The 20,075-nt window shown below is 46.4% G+C and overlaps 1 protein-coding gene across 1 annotated transcript in view; it reads right to left on the bottom strand.

Annotated features, from left to right (window-relative positions):
* GRIK3 (glutamate ionotropic receptor kainate type subunit 3) overlaps positions 1–20,075 on the bottom strand; it is a 222,237-nt gene that overhangs the window by 80,320 nt on the left and 121,842 nt on the right. The window contains exon 2 of the mRNA XM_039244493.1: positions 5,171–5,347. Coding sequence (XP_039100424.1) covers positions 5,171–5,347 — 177 coding nt within the window. The remainder of the gene's footprint in view (positions 1–5,170; positions 5,348–20,075) is intronic.

The raw sequence follows: 20,075 nt of genomic DNA, 5'->3' as shown, positions 1-20,075 counted from the left end.
AGGGCAGGGGCTACAGAAGCCGTGGCGGCAGCTTTATCTCCAGATGTTTCCAGGGCAGCAGCCAACTCCTGTGCTGGCAGCCCTGAGCACACGCTGCAGTAATTACATTATTTGTAGCTTCAATTTGGAATCCATTTTCTGGTCATTTTACAGTAACTCAATGGTTCACAGTCATTGCGGGAGTCCACAGCCCCCCTCACCCCCTTTCCATGGCAATTGTAGTTATAGCAAAAATTATCCCAATCAATTTGTGTCTTAAAAGGAATTGAGCAGCCCTGAGAATAAGTGACAGCAGAGGAGCCTGGGGAGCGCTGGGTCGATTCCAGGCCCGCTCCGGTCAGGCTTGGGAGAAAACACAGGCGCTCTCTGGGCTGCTGGCTCGGGCACCATTTGGCAGTCACTCATCTTTTAATTCTCCACAAAACATTTAAAAATAAAGACAATACGTGAAAGTCCCTCTTAATGGGGAAAAGGCCTCTTGGGCCTCATGTGGAGGGAAGGACTAATTCAAACAGAGCTGGCGGCACGCGATGCCAGCCTCCACGCCCCTGCACCCACTCACCCCACGGGGCCCAAGGTGGCTGGAATGGCAGAATTTGTCATTATCAATGGGTTGATCAAAATGAAGGCCAAGGCCATCCCCCAGAAGAGTCTTAATGATGCTCCCAAGGAATACATTTTTGAAAACCAAAGATCAAAAGAAAAAATAAAGATCACTGGAATGAGGGGCTCGCCGAGGGATGAGGCGTGCCTAAAGGGGGCACGGTCCAAGGGCAGAGACACCCCCAGGGTCAGACAGTGGTGGGTTCGACCGTCTTAGGTGTATTATCAGAGGGATGTCAAGGGGAAGTGATGGCAGAGAGGATCCTCTTCAAAAATATTTTTATTGAGATATGACACAAAAAAGCCAAGTGTAGACTACAAGCACAGACTCTTACGAAATTTTACATATAACTCTGCCATAACTACTTCCTGGATCAAAATGTAAAACATTCCCAACACCTAAGGTTATCTCTTCCTCTTACAAGACACCCATTCACACTCCTCCCTCCCCCAGAGGTGACCTCTGTCCATTCACTCAACATTATGTCTGCAGGGCTCATCTGTGATGTTTCATGAAGGAAGAAATGGTTTGGTGTTTGTTTTTGTTTTTGTTTTACTGCTAATTCAAATTCTATTGTATGACTATCCTCCAATCTGTCCATTCTCCCATCAACGGACCTTTACTTCCCACGTTGTGCTCTTATCACAAAGTGGCCAGGAATGCTTCCAAACAGCTCCCCAAGAAGCTCCACCAGTTTTCACTCCCTCCAATGCTGCATAGAAAAAATAAACCTCAACCCCTACCTCCCACCATACACGGAAAATGATGTAAGACAGACCACGGAGCCAACTATGAAAGACAAAACAACAGAGTTTCTAGAACATAGAAGAAAATCGTCATAACTTTAGGATAGACAAATATAGAACACAAAGACATTAACTGTAAAGAAAATATGGATAAATCAGACGTCTTCAAATTAAGAACTTTGTTCCTCAAAAGACAGTGGAAAGGTAAGCTCATTTGCAGCAGATCTATGCAATGCGGAAGTCCCACAAAGGACTCCTACCCACCATATATAAAAGACTCCTACAAGTCAATAAGAAAATGACAAGCAACCCCATTTGAAAAGTGGTTGAAAGGCTCAAAAACCACTCCAGGGAAGAGAAACTTCAAATGCTCCTTTAGCATATGCAAAGGTGCTCACCATCTCTGGTCTCCAGGGAAATACAAAGTATGACCATGATGAGATATCCAGCACATGAACGGCCAGAAACAAGACTGACTTCACCCGTAGTGTTTGTGATGACGTGGATGGATTGCCACTGCCATCTGATGCCCAAGGGGGTGGGGAGTGTAACTTGGAAAGCTGTCTGGCTGAACACATGACATCCTGGGCCCTCATACTTCTAACTCCTGGGTGTCTGCCCACCAATGTGCACCTTTCTGTGCCCAAAGACATCTACTGGAATGTTCCTAGCAGCAGTACTCCAGGGACCCCAAATGGAAGTGACTTGAACGTCCAACAATAAATTCGAGTTTTTGAAAATTGTGGCATATTTGTATAATGGAACGCTATACAACAATGAAGAAGAGACCACTGTTATATTCAAGAACCCAGATGAATCTCACAGGTATGTTGTACAGACTGTTAGGAAGCACACACTGGTATTCTATTTATGTAGAGTTCAAAAACAGGCTAAACAGTCTATCACAGCAATGGTTCTTTAGTACAGCAGCGAAAAGGCAAAAAGGTGTGTCATTTAGCAGAGGACACGGACAATAATCACATAGTCACACACACACACACACACACACACACACACACACACACACACATAACCATGGATCAGGGTGGTGAAAGAAAGTCCAGAGCTTTATGAGGTGAAGACTTGACCTTGTCTGAGGACTTGGGGAAGGCTCCCCCGAGGACCTAGACAAATGGCAGGGCAGAGGTGGGACAGGGAAAAGGCATTACAAGCAAAAAGAACAGCATGTGCAAAAGCCCTGAGGTGGGAGGAAGCATGGCACATAGAGGATAGCAGGTAGGGCTGGAGCTCAGAGGCTGAGGGAGCAAATGGCACAAGTGTGGCTGGGAAGTCACATTTGGGCTAGCCTGGACAGGACCCTTGGGCTCTGATGATTTGGGGGAAGAAAAGCAGAACACACCATTCAGGGTTTCAAGCAAACAAAGCATGCGGTGGGGGATGGGGGGGGTGTGTGTGACTTTGGTCCTTTGGATCAGTCTGACTGGACTTCCAGAGCTGGGTGGTTCTGTCTCGGGTCTTGTCACCCACCACTCGGCAGTTCCACATAGTATGGGACTCCAAGTTCCTTCTGGAGGAAGTGCCTCAGAAGGTTCCAGAGTTCTGCCCTGGGCTCAGTGCTGGCTGGGGAAGGTCCCTATGCTGACTCACAAGTGTGCTACTAAAGAGTTGTCATCTTATTTTAGGGATTTTTAGAAAAAAATGAACAGAATACCCAGCCTAGCCCTTTGGGGTCACTGTGCCCACGTGAAACTCTGTTCTGATTCCAGGCGTTTGTTCTACATCCTCACCTTTTCACCGAGCAGTTTTGGTTGAGTTCAGTCACTTTCTAGCTGGATGAGGCCAGGCAGAGGATGCCAGCAGGAGCTCTCAGTAGGAAGGTGGATCTCTGACTGCACAGTGTTGGCCACAGGGCATGCGGAGAGAGAGCTGGGAGGGCTCGGGTGGGTGGGGGGAGGGGCTATGAGCACAGGGAGAAGGGTGATGGGCAGAGAACCACTCTTCGAGACTAACAGCATGGGGTTCTTGTAGTCTGTCTGCAAGTTGGCTCCGAGACTCAAGTCAGTGGGGTCAAAAATGTCAGGGATATCGTGCTCAATGTCAGGTACCCTGTGCCCTTCAGCTCACGAGGCACGGAGGAGCAGGGAGGCGGGACAGGGCCAGCAGTGGAGAAAGTGCTTGTAGGTGTGAGGCCCCTTAACCTGGTAACTCAGTGGGCAGAGGGGAAGACAGCCAATGTAATATGAGCAAAGTCCAAAATGGGACTTCATACGTGCCAGACGCTGTTCTAGGCACTTCACAGAAGTGTGTCCATTTTGTAGACGAGAAAAGTGAGGCACAGAGTATTTTGTTCCAGGTCATAGCTACTATCAGAATGGACAAGGTACAAGGCTAGGCGTTCTGGCTCCAAGCTCATGCTACACTGTCTTTCTATGCTAAGATGCCTACCAACAGTAGGGCTTTGGAAAACAGAAGCAGCATCAGGAAGCACCTTGGCAGGTGCTCTTGGGAGCCCAGGAGACCATGATTAGCTACTGGGAACCCTTGAGGAAGACCAAGAGGATCTTCCCAAGATACACAAATGACGCTGCCCCTAAGCTTAGCTGACAGGGGTCCTGAGCAATGATGCTCAGACTTCTATGCCCCATTCTCACATCTTTCATTGACTGATTCCCTCAATAATGATTTCACTGAGCACTTACTATACACCAGTCTTTTAGGTGCTAGGGCTACATCAGCTAACAAGAGACAGCCTTCCTTTCAGTAGTGTTGGAGAGAAGGGAAATGACAACAAGCACACACCACTATTTAGCTATGAATTGTGATAATGGCCTTGAAGAATAAAAGAAAGGGGCTATGATGACCTTGTCTTTCTGGGGAATGATATTCTTTAGGCCTGAAATTTTATAAATGGAGTTCCTTGGGAATCTAGGGATATACGGAAGCTATTTCTAGAGTTATTTGAGGCTCTTAAGTTAATTTCAGTTAAATATGTGTGTGTGAGTGGGTGAGTATAAACTATATTTTTAAAATAGTAACAAAAGAGCATATGTGTATACTCAAATGTGCTATATGGTACAGTGGAAACTGTTAGCTCATTCAGGTATTGACAAATTTCCTTGTTTTTGTTTTTGCCCCTGACAATCTTAGGATAAAGTTCTCCAATCTTTTCTGTGCAGTTACGGGAGTTTATTGTGAGTTGTGTCACTAATAAGAAGGATGCAACCCAACATTTGTTTTATTTCTTAAAACTCAGGTGTGGGGAAACTGTTCGACTGGACTTACTAAGACTTATTTTTATGACTTATACTTTTCTTGTTATTGTGCAGCTAAAACTAAACATGGAAATGTACTGAATGTCTAACTTGAAGTGTTACCCATAGCCTCTGGAGTCAAATCATTCAGGAGGTCTTTTTATGCCAAGTAAATGTTGCATGTTTGAACTTGTACATTATCTGTTTTATATGTATTTTAACTATTGATATTCTGGGTGGTATTTCCATCAAAAAAAAAAATGAAAATGCCGGCTTTGGTTCAAAGATGTTGGGGATCTGACCTGACCTGCTCATTGCTACCTCTCCAGTCCCATCTCAGACCCACACCCCTCATCCTCCACCTGCTCCCGTAGCCCCTCACTCCCTCACGGCACCTTCCAGTGGCCTTGAAATTCCTGCTGGACAACCTGGGGGATGACACAGCCAAAGGTGGACTGGGAATGAGGCAGGTCCCCAACCCAGACAGAATAGGCTCTAAGCTTCAAGCCCACCAAGAGCTCAGGCCCATTTTCAGGACCCTGGACAGCAAACGTGCTCCTCTCTCTACTCCTGGAAGAGACCAAGAACAGTCAAGGCTGCATACTCACCCTTTTTGGTGGCCTCGAAGCTGTCATGAAAGTGAATCCTCTGGATATCATAGGTCAAGGTTGTGTTGGGCAGCAGAGTCCTGTTCCTGTTGATGATGTTGGCAGAAAATCGAAAGGCATGCTCCTCAGCATTCATGACCTGGGCATTGGGGCCATCTGCATACTCAAAGATTCCTCCTGCAAGAGATGGGTAAAATCATGTGTGCTGGGGAAGCAGGGACATGCTAACAAAGATGCTGGCTCAGAAGGTTTTATGGACAAGATTTTTCCCTAAAAATTTGCTCAACAATATCCTAGATAATTCCTATACATAGAAATTGTGCTACAGCATACAAAATATGAGGATCCTCCTAGTTCAATCAGCCAGGAACAGAGACTGACAACAGAGAGTGCCACACAGAGCCAAATAAAATGACCAACTTAGTAATATTGCTATGAAAATTTTCAATAGAGTGCTGGCAAGTAGAATCTATTAGAATATGACAAGGATAACATGATCAAGTAGAGTTATATTCAATATAAAGAAAGAGTGGTTCAACATAAAGCAATCTATGAATATCATTCCATTACATCAATAGTTCAAAGGGAAAAAAATAACACACAATCAACTCACAAGATGCAGGAAAGCATTTGATAAAATCCAATATATACTGCTGTTAAGAATGCTTAATAAACTAGCGCCAGAAAAGTCGCTGCCTTGAAACATCTTTAGCTCAAATCTGCCTTCAATATCACACTAATGGTAAACACTGGAGACATTCTCATTAAAGAAATAAAGAAGGGGTAAAGATTCACGCCACATCATTAGCCAACAAAATAAGAAAGAAAAAGAATTTAGAGGCACACCTCTTGAAAAGAAAAGAAAAATTCTTGCCAATGATATAAATGACTTCCTACAAACCCTTAATCCCCAAACACAAAAACTAGTTAAGAACTAGCAGGAGAGTCGACTTAGGTGATCAGTTAGCATAAATTAATACCGTTTCTTTATATCAGCATCAACCAGTAAGAAAACCTAATGGCAAAAGATCTCCTTTATAACATATCAACAAAAATATCAAATAACTAATAATAAAGCAAATAAGAAGCATGCAATTTCAGTACTAAAAATGACAACAACACTACAGTATGAATATGTAATAGCAGGTTTAAATGACAAAGCGTGTCCCGCTTCAGGATAGTTGGGCCCAAGAATAGAGGTGTCAGTTTATTCCAAATTAATGTTTCCGTTAACTTAATGCAATTCCTATCAGAATCATAGGAGGGTTTTTCTTTTACTTGACAAGATGACTCTCAAATGCATCTGGAAGACTAACCAGGAGATAACAGCCTGAAGAGATGAGAGATGATCTGCACTGCCAGATTTAAAACAGATCATAAAAGCCAAAATAATTAAAAACATGTCCCAGTGGCATGTGAAAATACAGACAGTATCTCAACGGAATGAGATAAAAAGCCTCCAGAAAGAGATGTGAGTAGAGATAAGTATTTAAGACATGACAAAGGTGGCCATTTCCAATCAGTGGGTAAAATATAAATTATTCATTAATTGTGCTGAGACAATTATTCAATTATTTGGGAGAAATTTAAGTTAGATTCCAATCTTAAGCCATATATCAAAATAAGTTCCAAGTGGATTAAAGATTAAATAGCATGAAAGTAAGGGAAGGAAAGAGGAAAGAAGACAGTATAAAAGTACCAAAAAAGAAAATATAGGTGAATGTTATACAATATTGAGGTGGAGGGGGCCTTTTCAGGCATTACAATAATGTCAGAAACCATAGAAGAAACATGAATAACTCCACAGAAATAATATATATCAAACAATAATCTATCAAAACTACCATACATCAAACTTGGGAAAATATTTGTAACTTCTTTGTCCATATAAAAGTTGATGATCTTATTTTATAAAATAAAGTTACTGAAAAAAAACCCAAATACTTCAATAGAGAAATATGCAAAGGATATTTCCCTAAAGAAAAAAAAGTAACACAGGGGAGCCTGGGTGGCTCAGTTGGTTGAGCATCTGACTTCAGGTGAGGTCATGATCTCGCAGTCTGTGAGTTTGACCCCTGCATTGGGCTCTGTGCTGAAAGCTCAGAGCCTGGAGTCTGCTTCAGATCCTCTCTCTCTCTCTCTCTCTCTCTCTCTGCCCCTCCCCAACTCATGCTTTGTCTCTCTCCCTCTCTCAAAAACAAACATTTAAAAAATTTTAAATACTACAAAGAGCTGTTAACGTATTTGAAAAATGTGTATCCTCCCTAAAAATCAAATAAACTCCATTTCAACCATCAATGAGATACCATGTTTAGCCTGTCCCATGGGCAAACATAAAACAAATTATAACACCCAGCTTTGCTGAGCATGTTTATTATTTTTTTATAGTTTACTTTTGAGACCGAGAGAGACAGAGCACAGTGGGGGAGGAGGAGGAGGAGGAGGAGGAGGAGGAGAGAGAGAGAGAGAGAGAGAGAGAATCTGAAACAGGCAGGCTCTCAGCTGTCAGCAAAGAGCTGATGCAGGGCTCGAACCCACAAACTGTGAGATCATGACCTGAGCCGAAGTCTGACACTTAACTGACTGAGCCATCCAGGCGCCCCTTGCTGAGTGTGTTTAGAAGCAGACACCTGCTTGGGGAGCCTGGGTGGCTCAGTCGGTTAAGCATCCGACTTTGGCTCAGGGCATGATCTCACGGTTCGTGGGTTCGAGCCCCACATCGGGCTCTGTGCTGACAGCTAGCTCAGAGCCTGGAGCCTGTTTCGGATTCTGTGTCTCCCTCTCTCTCTCTGACTCTCCCCTGCTCACACTGTCTGTCTCTGTCTCTCTCAGAAATAGAAACAGACACCTGCTTAACTCTTGGTGGAAGTGAAAACTGGTACACCTCGTTTCCCATTGGCTACCAGAAAATACCAAAAGCCTTAAAAAATGCTCAGGTCTTTGACTCAATACTTCCCTTTGACTCAGTTTCTTTGGTTTCTAGGAATTGACTTCGACAACAACAAGGGACACACCACTGGGGATCGGGAGGGGCATCCATAGACATCCAACACAGAGTCAATAAGCCCCAATAAGCTTTATGTTTCCATGTCAGAGCAAAAATTTAATGATTTGGGAACTACCTATGGCATACTTTTAAGTGAAAAGCAAAGGTTATAAAGTCCAAGGTGCAATGTGATTCTATGTCAGAAGAGGAAGAATAGAAGGAAGATGAGGAGGAATTTCTACCATAGACAGAATAATTGGAGACATTTCAAAACAGTGCAGGTGAACAGTCCCACGAGGTAGATTTTTTTATGTTGTTCCTTGTGCTTTTCTTTATTTTCCAAATGAAGTTTTTATGTTTTCTTTCTTTGTTCCTTTAAAAAAATTCAACTTCATCAAGGTGTGATTTACGTTGAGCAATTCCATGAAATGCACCTTGTATTAAGCGTACGATGGTTTTTAGTAAATGTACTGATTTGTGTGGCTACCCTCACAATCCTGAACATTCCTATCACTGCAGTTAGATCTCTTGTGCCCATTTACAGTCAATCATAGTTTCCACCTCCCAGCCCCAGGCAAGCACTCATTTACTTTCTGTCTCTAAAGGTTTATCTTTTCTGGACATTTCCTGTAAATGGAATCATGCCATAGGTGGTCTTCAGCATCTGGCTTCTTTCACTTAATATATTTCTGATCCTTATCCATGTTGTATCCATCAGTACCTCACCCCTTCTGACTGTTAAATAATATCACTTTCTACGCATGTGCCACATTTTCTTCACCCACTCAGCACCAGCTGATGGGTATTTGAGTTATTTCCATCATTTTAAAAAGTTAGAAAACTTTTTTAATGTTTATTTTGAGAGAGAAAGTGGGGAGAGAGAGAGAGAGCGCACACTAGTAGGGGAGGGGCACACACAGAGAGACGCAGAACCCGAAGTAGGCTCCAGGCTCTGAGCTATTAGGCACAGAGTCCCACCCAGGGCTCCAGCACATGAGCCGTGAGATCATGACCTGACTCAAAGTTGAAGCCTGAGCTTAACCGACTGAGCCTGCCAGGGGCTCCTGGAAAAACAATTTTTTAAGTGAGTGTGTTTAAAGGATGCTGAGGGGCTCAGTTGGTTAAGCATCCAACTTTAGTTCATGTCATGATCTCACAGTTCGTGAGTTCACTCTGTGCTGACAGCTCAGAGCCTGGAGCCTGCTTCCGATTCTGTGTCTCCCTCTCTCCCTCTGCGCCTCTCCTGCTCACACTGTTTCTCTCTCTCAAAAATAAATAAAATTTAAAAAAAGTTTAAGTGAGCATTTAATGAAAAGATCCTCAGTGTCACTCATCATCAGGGAAATATAAATCAAAGCCACACTGAGATACCGCCTCACTTTGGACAGAGGGGCTAAAATGAGCAAATCAGGAGACTATAGATGCTGGTGAGATGAAGAAAGGGGAACCCTCTCGCACTGTTGCTGGGAGTGCAAACTGGTGCAGCCGCTCTGAAATACAGTGTGGAGGTTCCTCAAAAAATTAAAAATAGAACTCCCCTATGACCCAGAAATAACACTACTAGGAATTTACCCAAGGGACACAGGAGTGCTGATGCATAGGGGCACATGTACCCCAATGTTTATAGCAGCACTCTCAACAATAGCCAAATTATGGAAAGAGCCTAAATGTCCATCAACTGACAAACGGATCAAGAAGATGTGGTCTCTATATTCAATGGAATACTACATGGCAATGAGAAAGAATAAAAACTGGCCATTTGCAGCAATGTGGATGGAACTGGAAGGTATTATGCTCAGTGAAATATGTCAGGCAGAGAAGGACAGATACCATATGTTTTCACTCAAAGGTAGATCCTGAGAAACTTAACAGAGGACCATGGGGGAGGGGAAGGGGAAAAAATAGTTACAAACAGACAGGGAGGGAAGCATACCACAAGAGACCCTTAAATACAGAGAACAAACTGAGGGCTGATGGGGGTGGGGGAGTGGGGAAAGTGGGTGATGGGCATGGAAGAGGGCACTTGTTGGGATGAGCACTGGGTGTTGTAAGCCAATCTGACAATAAGTTATATTTAAAAAATAAAGTGAGTATTTTAAAAAGAGGACAAATAAATTGGCACCCCCACCTCAGCCCTCCAGCAGGCTTACAACCTGTAACACGTAGTATGCACGCGTGTGAGTGTGCATGGGTGTGCATAAACATGTTGGGCCCACGCATAAAACATGAGGAGAAGAACTGCGCCCCAAAATGTCAAGAGGGGTTCTCTCTGAGTGACAAGATTACGGGTGACTTTAATTTCCTTCCTTGTGTTTTTCTGTATTTTCCAAAAGTTCTGCAGTGAACATGTGTTCTATTTCTAATCGGAAAAGCCATCATGTGACTGTGTGTATGTGTTTCAAGGAAAATAAATGATCAAAATACCATATGATCTGGTAATTCTAGGGATTTTAATTTAATGTTGGGGATTTAGCATCTCTGGGGATATAAATTTAGAATACGTTAGAAATACATACACACATTGATCTATATGGATACTCTTGACATAATATTGAAAAAGATAGAAGCAATTTAATGTCCCAAAGTAGGAAATACATTAAAAGTCACCCATATGGAAGAACAACTTGCAGGCATTAAGAGTCAGGGTAGGGGCGCCTGAGCGGTTCATTCAGTTAAGCATCCGACTCTTGATTTCGACTCTGGTCATAATCTCAAATGTTGTGAGATCGGGCCCCACCTGAGGCTCTGTGCTGAGTGTGGAGACTGCTTGGACTGTCTCTCTCCTTCCCCTGCTCTTGCTTGCTCTCTCTTTCTCAAGACAAATAAATAAACATTAAAAAAAGAGTCAGGGTATAGGACGGCATGATACAGTGCCAAGGATTTGCTTCAAAATAATAGGGAAAGGGTGAGTGTGAAAAGGGTAAAAATGGGGCATAAAGGTGATGAGTTGCTGATCACTGGGGCCAGGTGGTGGGTGCACAGGGATTCATTATATGCCCACAAGTGGATATGACAGACATCTTCCATAAGAAGATATTCTTTAAAATCCTTGTATAACTAAGACAAAATTAACAAATCATGGTAGTGCAATCACAAGAGAGACACAATAGTGTTTGCAGATGCTTATTACTGTTCTCTTAAAAACTCAAGAGAATTAGATGGAAACTAAACAGCTCATCAAGGAGCCAGCATACAAATATAGAGAAAACATATAGCCTTCCTGTATATCAGCAATAAACAGTGAGGAATTATAAGGAAAAAGAGAGACCTTATTCACAAAGGCAACAATAAGAAAATAAAATACTTTACAATAAATGTGCAATTCTTATACCAAGGAAACTACAAAACTTTACTGGGGGACATAAAAGAAGACTTGAATAAATGGAGAGGCATAACTTTCTCCTGGAAGAGAAGGCTCAATATTGTAAAGATGTCAGTTCTCCTCAAATTAATTTATAAATTTAATGCATTCCAATTAAAATCAAAAAGGACATACCAGAAGGGCATACACCAAAATGTTAACAGAGGTTCTTTCTAGAAAGTAAAAAGATAATGGATTGCTTCTGCTTAGTGCTTTTTTCCCCAAGTCCTCTGCACCAAGCAAGGGCTTTGGTAATAAGGAAAAAGCTTTAAAAGAATGCTCTTAAGGAATACTTAATGATACAGAAAATGCTTGTTCTTCCCTCCCCCACCCCATCAAAGCAACAAAATTATATTACAGTTTGAAATCTATTTATCAAACTAAAAGCACATTATCTATATTTATAGAAAAAAGACTGGAAAGATTTATACCAACATTTGATCAATGAGCTTCTCTGCACAGAAGGGGTTTACAGATACTTTTCACTTGCTCCTATTTTGATTCTTCTAGGTTATTTACAATAAATATGCATTCTCTTTTGTATTTTAAAATGTAAAAATTTTCAGGGCGCCTGGGTGGCTCAGTCAGTTAAGCATCCCACTTTGGCTCAGGTGATGATCTCATGGTTCATGGGTTCGAGCCCTGTGTCAGGCTCTGTGCTGACAGCCAGCTCTCTCTCTCTCTGTGTCTCCCTCTCTCTCTGATCCTCCCCCGCTCATGCTGTCTCTCTCTCTCTCTCTCTCTCTCTCTCAGAAATAAAGAAAACATTAAAAAAAATTTTTTTTAAGTTTTTGTAAAAAAATTTACAAAAAAATTGTAAAAAGTGTACCAAAGAGAGCCGGGGAAGAAGTCTGGTCATTATAGATCCCCATTCCAAATGAGAGTCAAAGGTCACAGGACAAGGAGCCATTTCCTAGGGCTTCATACTTTCCCGGCCTCTCACATCTTGGTAGGGGGAGGAAAGAAGAGAGGCTGGTATCTCACAAGGGTGGTGACACATGTCAGGCACTGAGACCACAGCCTAGGCGCTATGCAGTTCAGTTCCATGAACACCCCCCAATCTCTACCACATGCCAACCTGTCACTGGGTCCCAGGACATCAAAAGAAGCCAGCACCAGGCTCCTACTCTCAAGGAGTGCTCAGGCGACAATAACCACACAATAACCATCATCCACGTGGTGCTCAGCTGTTGGACGCAAACGTAGAAAGGTTCCCAACTTAAACTCTGTCACAGTTATGCCTCAGTCCAAACCTTAGCTCTTTACACTTGATCTCTCTGAGACTCAGTTTCCCTGTCTGCAAAATGGGTACATACTACCAAGGGTTGTACTGCAAGGAAGAAGGAAAACAATGTAACTAGATGCAGGAGAGAGCAACTTAGCTCTTGGTAATTCTTAAGGAAGATACAAACAATGCTATTTAGAAAAACAAAATGAATTTTAAGCTTCCACGTTTTAGGGCATGGGGTGGCAAGCTTTTCCTGTAAAGGATCAGGTAGTTAATATTTTTGGCCTTGTGGGCACGATAGTCTACTCAACTCTTCTATTGGAACAGGAAACTAATAGGCAATATGTAGACAAACAGGTGCAGGTGTGTTTCAATAAAACTTTATTTACAAAATCAGGTGGTTAGCTGGATTTGGCTAGTGGGCTGTAGTTCATCCCCTGTTCTAGGAAGGGCAGCCTTTATCTTAGAGGTAAAAGGACCTTAGGGCCTGGATGGAGAAGAGGAGACTATGATAGTACTAAATTGCCAGGCAAAGAAAAGAAAGATGTGAAGTTGCGTTCTGAATCGGGAGGATGTGGGAAGGCCCAAGAGGAAGGGACTATGTGGAGAAAGGAGACACATCCCTTTCTGATGTGGAGCCAGAAAGGGAGAAAGGAGAGCACGACTCATGGCCAAAGGCAGATGAGACCAGTGTGAAATCCTTCATGGCAGGAAGGGGCCATGGTAGCACAGTGATGCCTGGTGCTCAGGCATCTGTGAGCCTGCACTGTGCTGTCGCCTCCCTCCCTGATGGGAGCCCTGATATTTAGTAGAGTCGATGACAGAAAAAGGACACCAGCTTGTGCTCTTTGGGGGAAGGGAAGAAAGGCAGGCTGTGCCCAGCACAGGTGGATCGGGGAGAAAGAAGACAGGAAGTATAGGAGGTGGGAGAGAGAGAGAGAAGACAAGGTGGAGCAGGAGAGATTTGGAGACACTGAGAAGCCCTGGAGCATTCCAGATACAGCCTGGAAGAGGCTGTCCTGCCCCCACTCCCAAGCAGAAGCAAGCATGGGTGTCATTATCTACTTGAACATGCAAGGGCAAGGTGATCCCTAAAGCTGAATGCCTTGAGACACCCAGGCAGTAAATATTTGGGTTCAGAGTTTCATAGGGTGGGTTCTGGACACAGCAGACCCAGGGTTTGAATCTTCCCTTCATAGGGTGCCCTTTTCTCTAGAGAACTGTTCTCAGCTGAAGGGAGCCACCTGGCCCAGGAGGTTACACCACTCCCCTTGGCCCTGGGGGGCAGTCTGCAGCCACTGATGACTCATCAACATGGGGCTCAAAAGCGTGGTCCCCTTGCCTCAAGATAGGAAAAACTGCATGCATGTATGCCAGCCCCCCCCCCCCCGACCTCAGCACCTCCACATTGCATCTGGCAAAGGCCAGATCTTACCCAGGGCCGTATCTTTGCCTAGTCCAGTCTCCTTCCCTACCCTGCTTTGCCTATCCCCCAACAGGATTTTCCTAAAGAGCTCTCTTCCCCTCTATTAATCTTGTGCATCTTAATGCCTGCCTCAGGCTCTGCATCTGGGAGACTTGATCTAAAATGGGGGTGACATTACTCCAGAAGAAGTATCACCTACACTTTACCTTTCCATGCTTTTGAAGGAAGGGAAAGGGGGCACCAAACCTCATCGATTGATAAACCATCAAGGGTTCTTCCACCCTCTCCCTACTGGGTCCTCTTGACCCCTTTCCGTTTTGTGCAGGGGGCTTCTCTAGAAAAGGGAGCATTGGAAGCTCAGGGTCTGATAGGCTAGGGCTCTGATCCAAGCTCCGCCCCATGGAAGAAAGGCTGCTTTGGGTCTTGGCTTCTGGGGAGAGCACCCCGCCCCACTTAGATGCAGTTCCCCCGTTCAATTGGCTCCCCTCCATTTTCTCCCTTCCCATACATTCCTCATGATCGTTATTTAAAGAGGCTAATAAGTAGGTTGGCACCGTTGATTAATGCATAATCTTAATCATGATTGCATAGTGTAATTGGCATTAATTTGAAGAGCCAGTTCATTATGAAAATAATTGTCATTGCTTTCTGCTTTAATAAAATGGAGCAGAGGCACCAGGGCTGCTGAGAAAATGGGGTGGGGGTGTGTGTGTGTAAGAAAGAGAGAGACAGAAAGAGAAATAGAGGAGAGATGGATTCCAGAAGATGTAAGCAGGGGTGGAGCACAGCTGGAACTGGAACATTTTCTTTAAACAAAATCTTGAGTGGAAACCTACTGGGTAAAACTACTCCTACTCCTACTCCTACTCCTACTCCTACTCCTACTACTACTACTGAAATAACTACTGTGTCAGGAATGATGCTGAGTGCTTTCCACGCTCTCCATTTAATACTCACAAGAACCTCTCCAACCCCATTAGACAGAAGCTATTATTGTTCCATTTCAAACAAGAGAAAACTGAGGCCCAGAGAGGTTCAGGATGCTGTTATAACTACTCTGTAGTGAATTCTCTTCTACGACAAAAGCCAGCTTCCTAGAGCCAACTGTGAAATTTTCAGGAGTTTATAAGTGAGCTGGCAGCTTGAAGTCAGCCTCGGTGACAGTATTTACACCATGGAAATACACAGATGCCACAAATTAGGACTTTTTTTTTTCCCTGGAAAGTGGGTTTACCAGCACACCACCGCCCAAGCCCATTTCCATCACCTGGGCATTGAAAGACTTGGTGCCACGGTTGCAGAGAAGGCTCTGTAGCCCCCAGGACTCCACCCAGCACAGCACAAAAACCACCACTCAAACCTACCCTCATCTACAGAGTGAAACTCAGGGCCAGGGGTGGGGGAAGGGAATTGAAGTTAGCTGTGCCAAGAAACGATAGCTGAGAAACATTCTGAATACCCTAAGCAAAAATGCCCGTATATATTTTTAGGTGTTTTTTTTTAATTCTTCTCAATGTTTATTTATTTTTGAGAAAGAGAGAGACAGAGTGAGAGTAGGGGAGGGGCAGAGAGAGAGGGAGACATAGAATGGGAAGCAGGCTCCAGGCTCTGAGCTGTCAGCACAGATCCTGACGCGGGGCTGGAACTCATAGACTATGAGATCATGACCTGAGCTGAAGTCAGATGCCTAACTGACTGAGCCATGCAGGTGCCCCTAAAGTTTTTTATAATGTTTATTTATTTTTGAAAATCAGAAAGACAGAGCACAGGTGGGGAGGGGCCGAGAGAGAGGGAGACAGAGAATCAGAAGCAGGCTCCAGGCTCTGAGCTGTGAGCACAGAGCCGATGTGGGGCTCGAACTCCCGAACTGGGAGATCATGACCTGAGCCGAAGTTAGACACTTAGCTGACTGAGCCACCCACGCGCCCCAGAAGTGCCTGTATTTTTAAGATTGCTTTTTCTATCTCTGGAAATGCGCCCAAATGGTGGAATTTCCCTGCCTCCCAGGTGAACCTGCTATGGTTGCCTGTGTCAAGCTGAATGTGACCTCAAAAACCAGGAGCAAGGATTGTTTCGACTCCCCTGTGAGCCCTCATCCCTATAACATTAAGGGCAAGGACCCTCGAGTCACCCCCCCAACATGTATTCCCTCTGGTCAGATGGCTCTAGAAATACCCCAAGGCACAGATCTTAGGGCACGTGATTGCAGAAGGCTGAGTCCCTTTGGTCAGGCCCATGACTTCATGACAGTCCAGCGCTGGTCTGGAAACTGTTGCGATTTTGCCTTCTCTTCTCTTCACAACTTTGTGCTCCTGAAATTGGCCCTTGCAAAAGCAGCCCAGCCCTGAGCGCAGTGAGCCTGGGAGACTCCTCTGGGCCTGTGCTTGCCTCCCCCACCTGTCTGGCAGCTGAGTCCCAGGAGATACACGTTTCCCAGCACCAGGCCCAGGCACTGTCTGTCCTCCAGGGCCTGAATCTGCTCTCCCTCCCTCCCTCTCTCTCTCTCTCTCTCTTTCTCACTCTTTTTTTTTTTCCTGGTCTGCTTTGTTCTTTTTCTGAAGTTTCCAAGGTGTCGTGGAGATTAATTGAGACGCTGATCAGCGAGATTGTTGCTAACAGCCTCTTCCCGGGGCCCGCCTCCCTGTCTGTTCTGATCAGGGCTCTCTCTTCTCCCTGCCAGGGCCCCTGCGGCTCTGTGCAGCCTGTGGCCTGGAAGAGCCAGGCTCTGCTCTCTACTGCACCTTGGCCAGCCCTTAGGGGCCCCTGGCGGTGCCTCTGAACTTGCTTTTGGGCCTCTCTATGCTGTTGTTTCTGCAGGGGGCATCAGGGGACAAGCTGGCTGGCTTTCCCCGCTGTGCATAATATGTGAAGCAGTGCCCAGCAGAAAAGGCCCAATGATGGGCTTTCTGATGTCGTGGGCAAGGAGGGGGGCAAGGAGTAGGTGTGTCTCCCCTCTCTTCATTCATTCATTCATTCATTCATTCATTCATTCATTCATTCATACCCCAAGCAGTTTATTGGCTACAAGTGGGAACACAGCTGGGTGCTGGTCACTGCGTGAGTGACTGGTCACCCTCCCAACTCTCCAGGAGCTCCCAGCTTGGCCAAGGGGATGCGAGGAGGAGCACCCACAAGCACCCACAAGCACACTACATGGGTAAAAACTCTCCATGTGATCAGAATGGTCAGAGAGCTGGTGAGGCTCGGAAGGGTGCCATGAAGGTCTTCATGGACGAGGCGGCATGTGACCTGCTGGAGCTGAGCTGTGGACGGAGCGTGGCAGGCTGCGACGGGGGGGGAGACTGGGCTCGGGCGGGCACCGTGGGCATGTGAGAGTGCTAGGGCAGTGGGAACCAGGCAGGCAGGGAGGACTGGTCAGTGAGGGGGGGCTGGAGGGAGGCGGGGTCTGGGACAGGGGTGCCAAAGACGCCCCCAGAGCTTGGATGAGGACAGGAGTACAGTCCGGCGTGTAGGTGCCACAGCCAGATGGCCAGGTTTCAACGGACCCCACTGTTTCCCAGCTGTGTGACCTTGGGTGGGTCCCTCACCCCTCTGCGTCTCTGTCTCATCTTCTGAGAACAGGGATTTTAACAGCACATGCAACATGAAGCTATTTTGAGGCCTAAATGGCATAAATCATCAAAGGTACACTGTAAGCCCTCGAGAGGGGCAGCAAGTTACTCTCATGAAGTGACAAGGGAGCCCAGGCACGCTTAACGGAGACAGGGGCGTCCAGAGAAGCAATAGATTGGATGACGGGATCTGCAAGGCCCGCGGGGTCCCAGGGGAGGGGCTCCTGATTGAGTCCCAGGGCCCAGTGGCAGTTGTTTTAATTGATCTGGTGATATGTGGAGCTTTGTCTGTACAACTCAGGGACATGCAAGTCAAATATTGCAGAATCGACCGTGTCGGGAAGATGGCCGGAGGCTCCAGTGCTGCCCAGAGACCCTGATGACCGATGGGCTGTCATCAGGCAGAGGAACGGGAGCTAGAGCTGCTGGGGACAGGGCTGGGAAGGGGGCCGCTGCAGAGGGGAGCAGCGAGCAGAGATTGCCCTTGCCGGAGGAGCCGAAGGAATGAAGATCCAGAATCCTTGAGACGCTGGTGGGGCCAGCCTGCCTCCTGGAGCAACTGAGCCATGGCACAGCCCACCCTCACATGCTTGCGCCCACAGCACAAAGGCCGGCCCCTAGCTGGCACCCCGACCCAGTCCGACCTCCCCCAGCTTCAGCCCCTCCACACAGCCTGTCCTCCATCCACACTGTAGTGCCGGCCAGTCTGTCCCCACCTGTCCATTTCAGTGTGCCCTCCCTCTGCCTGGAACACCTTTCCTTCTTCCTCTGTTTCATCCCTCCAAACCTGGCTCCCACATTTCTCCCCTGAGCCTGTATAGCACACACTGTCCCTATGCCCTTGTCCAATCCAGGGGCCACCTGTAGACACTTGCTCTGTTTTCTGGGCAGAGGTCTGGGCTCTCTGTATCTGGGGTGTCCTCTGACAGTGGTGCAGGCATGGCCTGCACAGGCCATAAGAGCCAGGGTGTTAGGAACGCTACAGACCCTCCACCCAGAAGACGGGGGGCAGATAGATGAACTTGTTCCCTTGCCCCTTGGGGGTGCAATTCTGAAGTCCAATCCTACAGTTTCTCAAGGGCCCCAGCAGGGCTGAGCCCTGGTCATTCACACTGTGGCCCATTGGCAGACACACTTCCATTGCCTTTCCTTCCCCCCCTGTCTCGCTTCCTCGTCCATCACCACCCGCCTGGGATCACCTCCCAGGTAAAGCTGCTCACACCAGAACCTTTGTTGCAGGGCTTGCTTTTGGGGTCCCCTACTGGGACATCTTCCCCGAGCTCCAAATTCATCGTCTGTAGGCTCACACGTGTTATGTTGTGTCGTGGACCCCTCTCCCTCTCCCCATGAGGCTCCCCACGGTCATCTGGAAGGAGGGGGACACACCTTAGTCATCCTGGCATCTCCTTCCCTCCCCCAGTGCCCAGCACACATCCAGCACAGAGAGGATATCAAGACCCATTTGTTAAATAAATGCATTAGTCAATGCACATCGCGTGCGCGCGCACACAGCTTATTTTAAAAAGCGAATTCCAGTTCAGGATGTTAATACCTCAGTGACAAAGCAGAAAACAGGCAAATATCCTTCAGTCCACCAGCCAAAAGATTCTCGGGCAGGAGGACATCTGGGTCCCACAATCTCCCAGCCGCCCCGCCCCCCGCCTGGCAATACTTGGCTCGGACGAGTTGAGGTCGCTTAGGCTGAGGTGTCTCAGGGAGCACCCTTCTGGGGCTCCAGCCCCCTGCATGGATGGCTAGGTGCCCTGCGGCTGGAGGCATGGCGGGGGGCAGCAGAGAGGGGACCTGGCTTTCCCTGGCTGGGCCCGCCCCGGCCACCTGCTCCACTGCGGTGTCAGCCTGTGAACCACAGCCCCGCCTCCGCGGCCCCTCAGTACCGGCCTGCCCCCCACAGCCCTGCACGGAGAAGGCCAGGAGGCCCAACCGAAGGCCACTCCGGATGCAGAGTGGGCAGAGGTGAGGGGCAGGAGGAGCAGAGGCCGGGAGATTAGTGGAGGAGAAAGGAGCAGCCCGTTCTGCGTTATTACTCCCGTCCTCATCTGTTTTAAATATCAATTGCTATGCAGGTTAAATACTTATTCAGATGCCTTTTAGCTTAAAAGCAAGCTAATTGATCTCTGGAGATCCTGAATGAACAGTGAAGAAACTGCACTAATTATAGAATCAACTTCCACTTCTCTATTTTGTTTTGTTTCTTCTCTGACGAGGCTGCAGGAGTGACAGGGGCCTGGTGGGGCAGGAGCACATGCTGCTTTCATCAGGCTGCGACGGCAAGCGTTGTCCCCCTGCCGCTACACACACACACACACACACA

The sequence above is a fragment of the Hyaena hyaena genome, unplaced genomic scaffold (genome assembly GCF_003009895.1).
Source record: "Hyaena hyaena isolate Hyena2069 unplaced genomic scaffold, ASM300989v1 scaffold_237, whole genome shotgun sequence".
Classification (NCBI taxonomy): domain Eukaryota; kingdom Metazoa; phylum Chordata; class Mammalia; order Carnivora; family Hyaenidae; genus Hyaena; species Hyaena hyaena.
The sequence above is the reverse complement of the archived record's forward strand: the minus strand, read 5'-3'. Positions and strand labels throughout refer to the sequence as shown.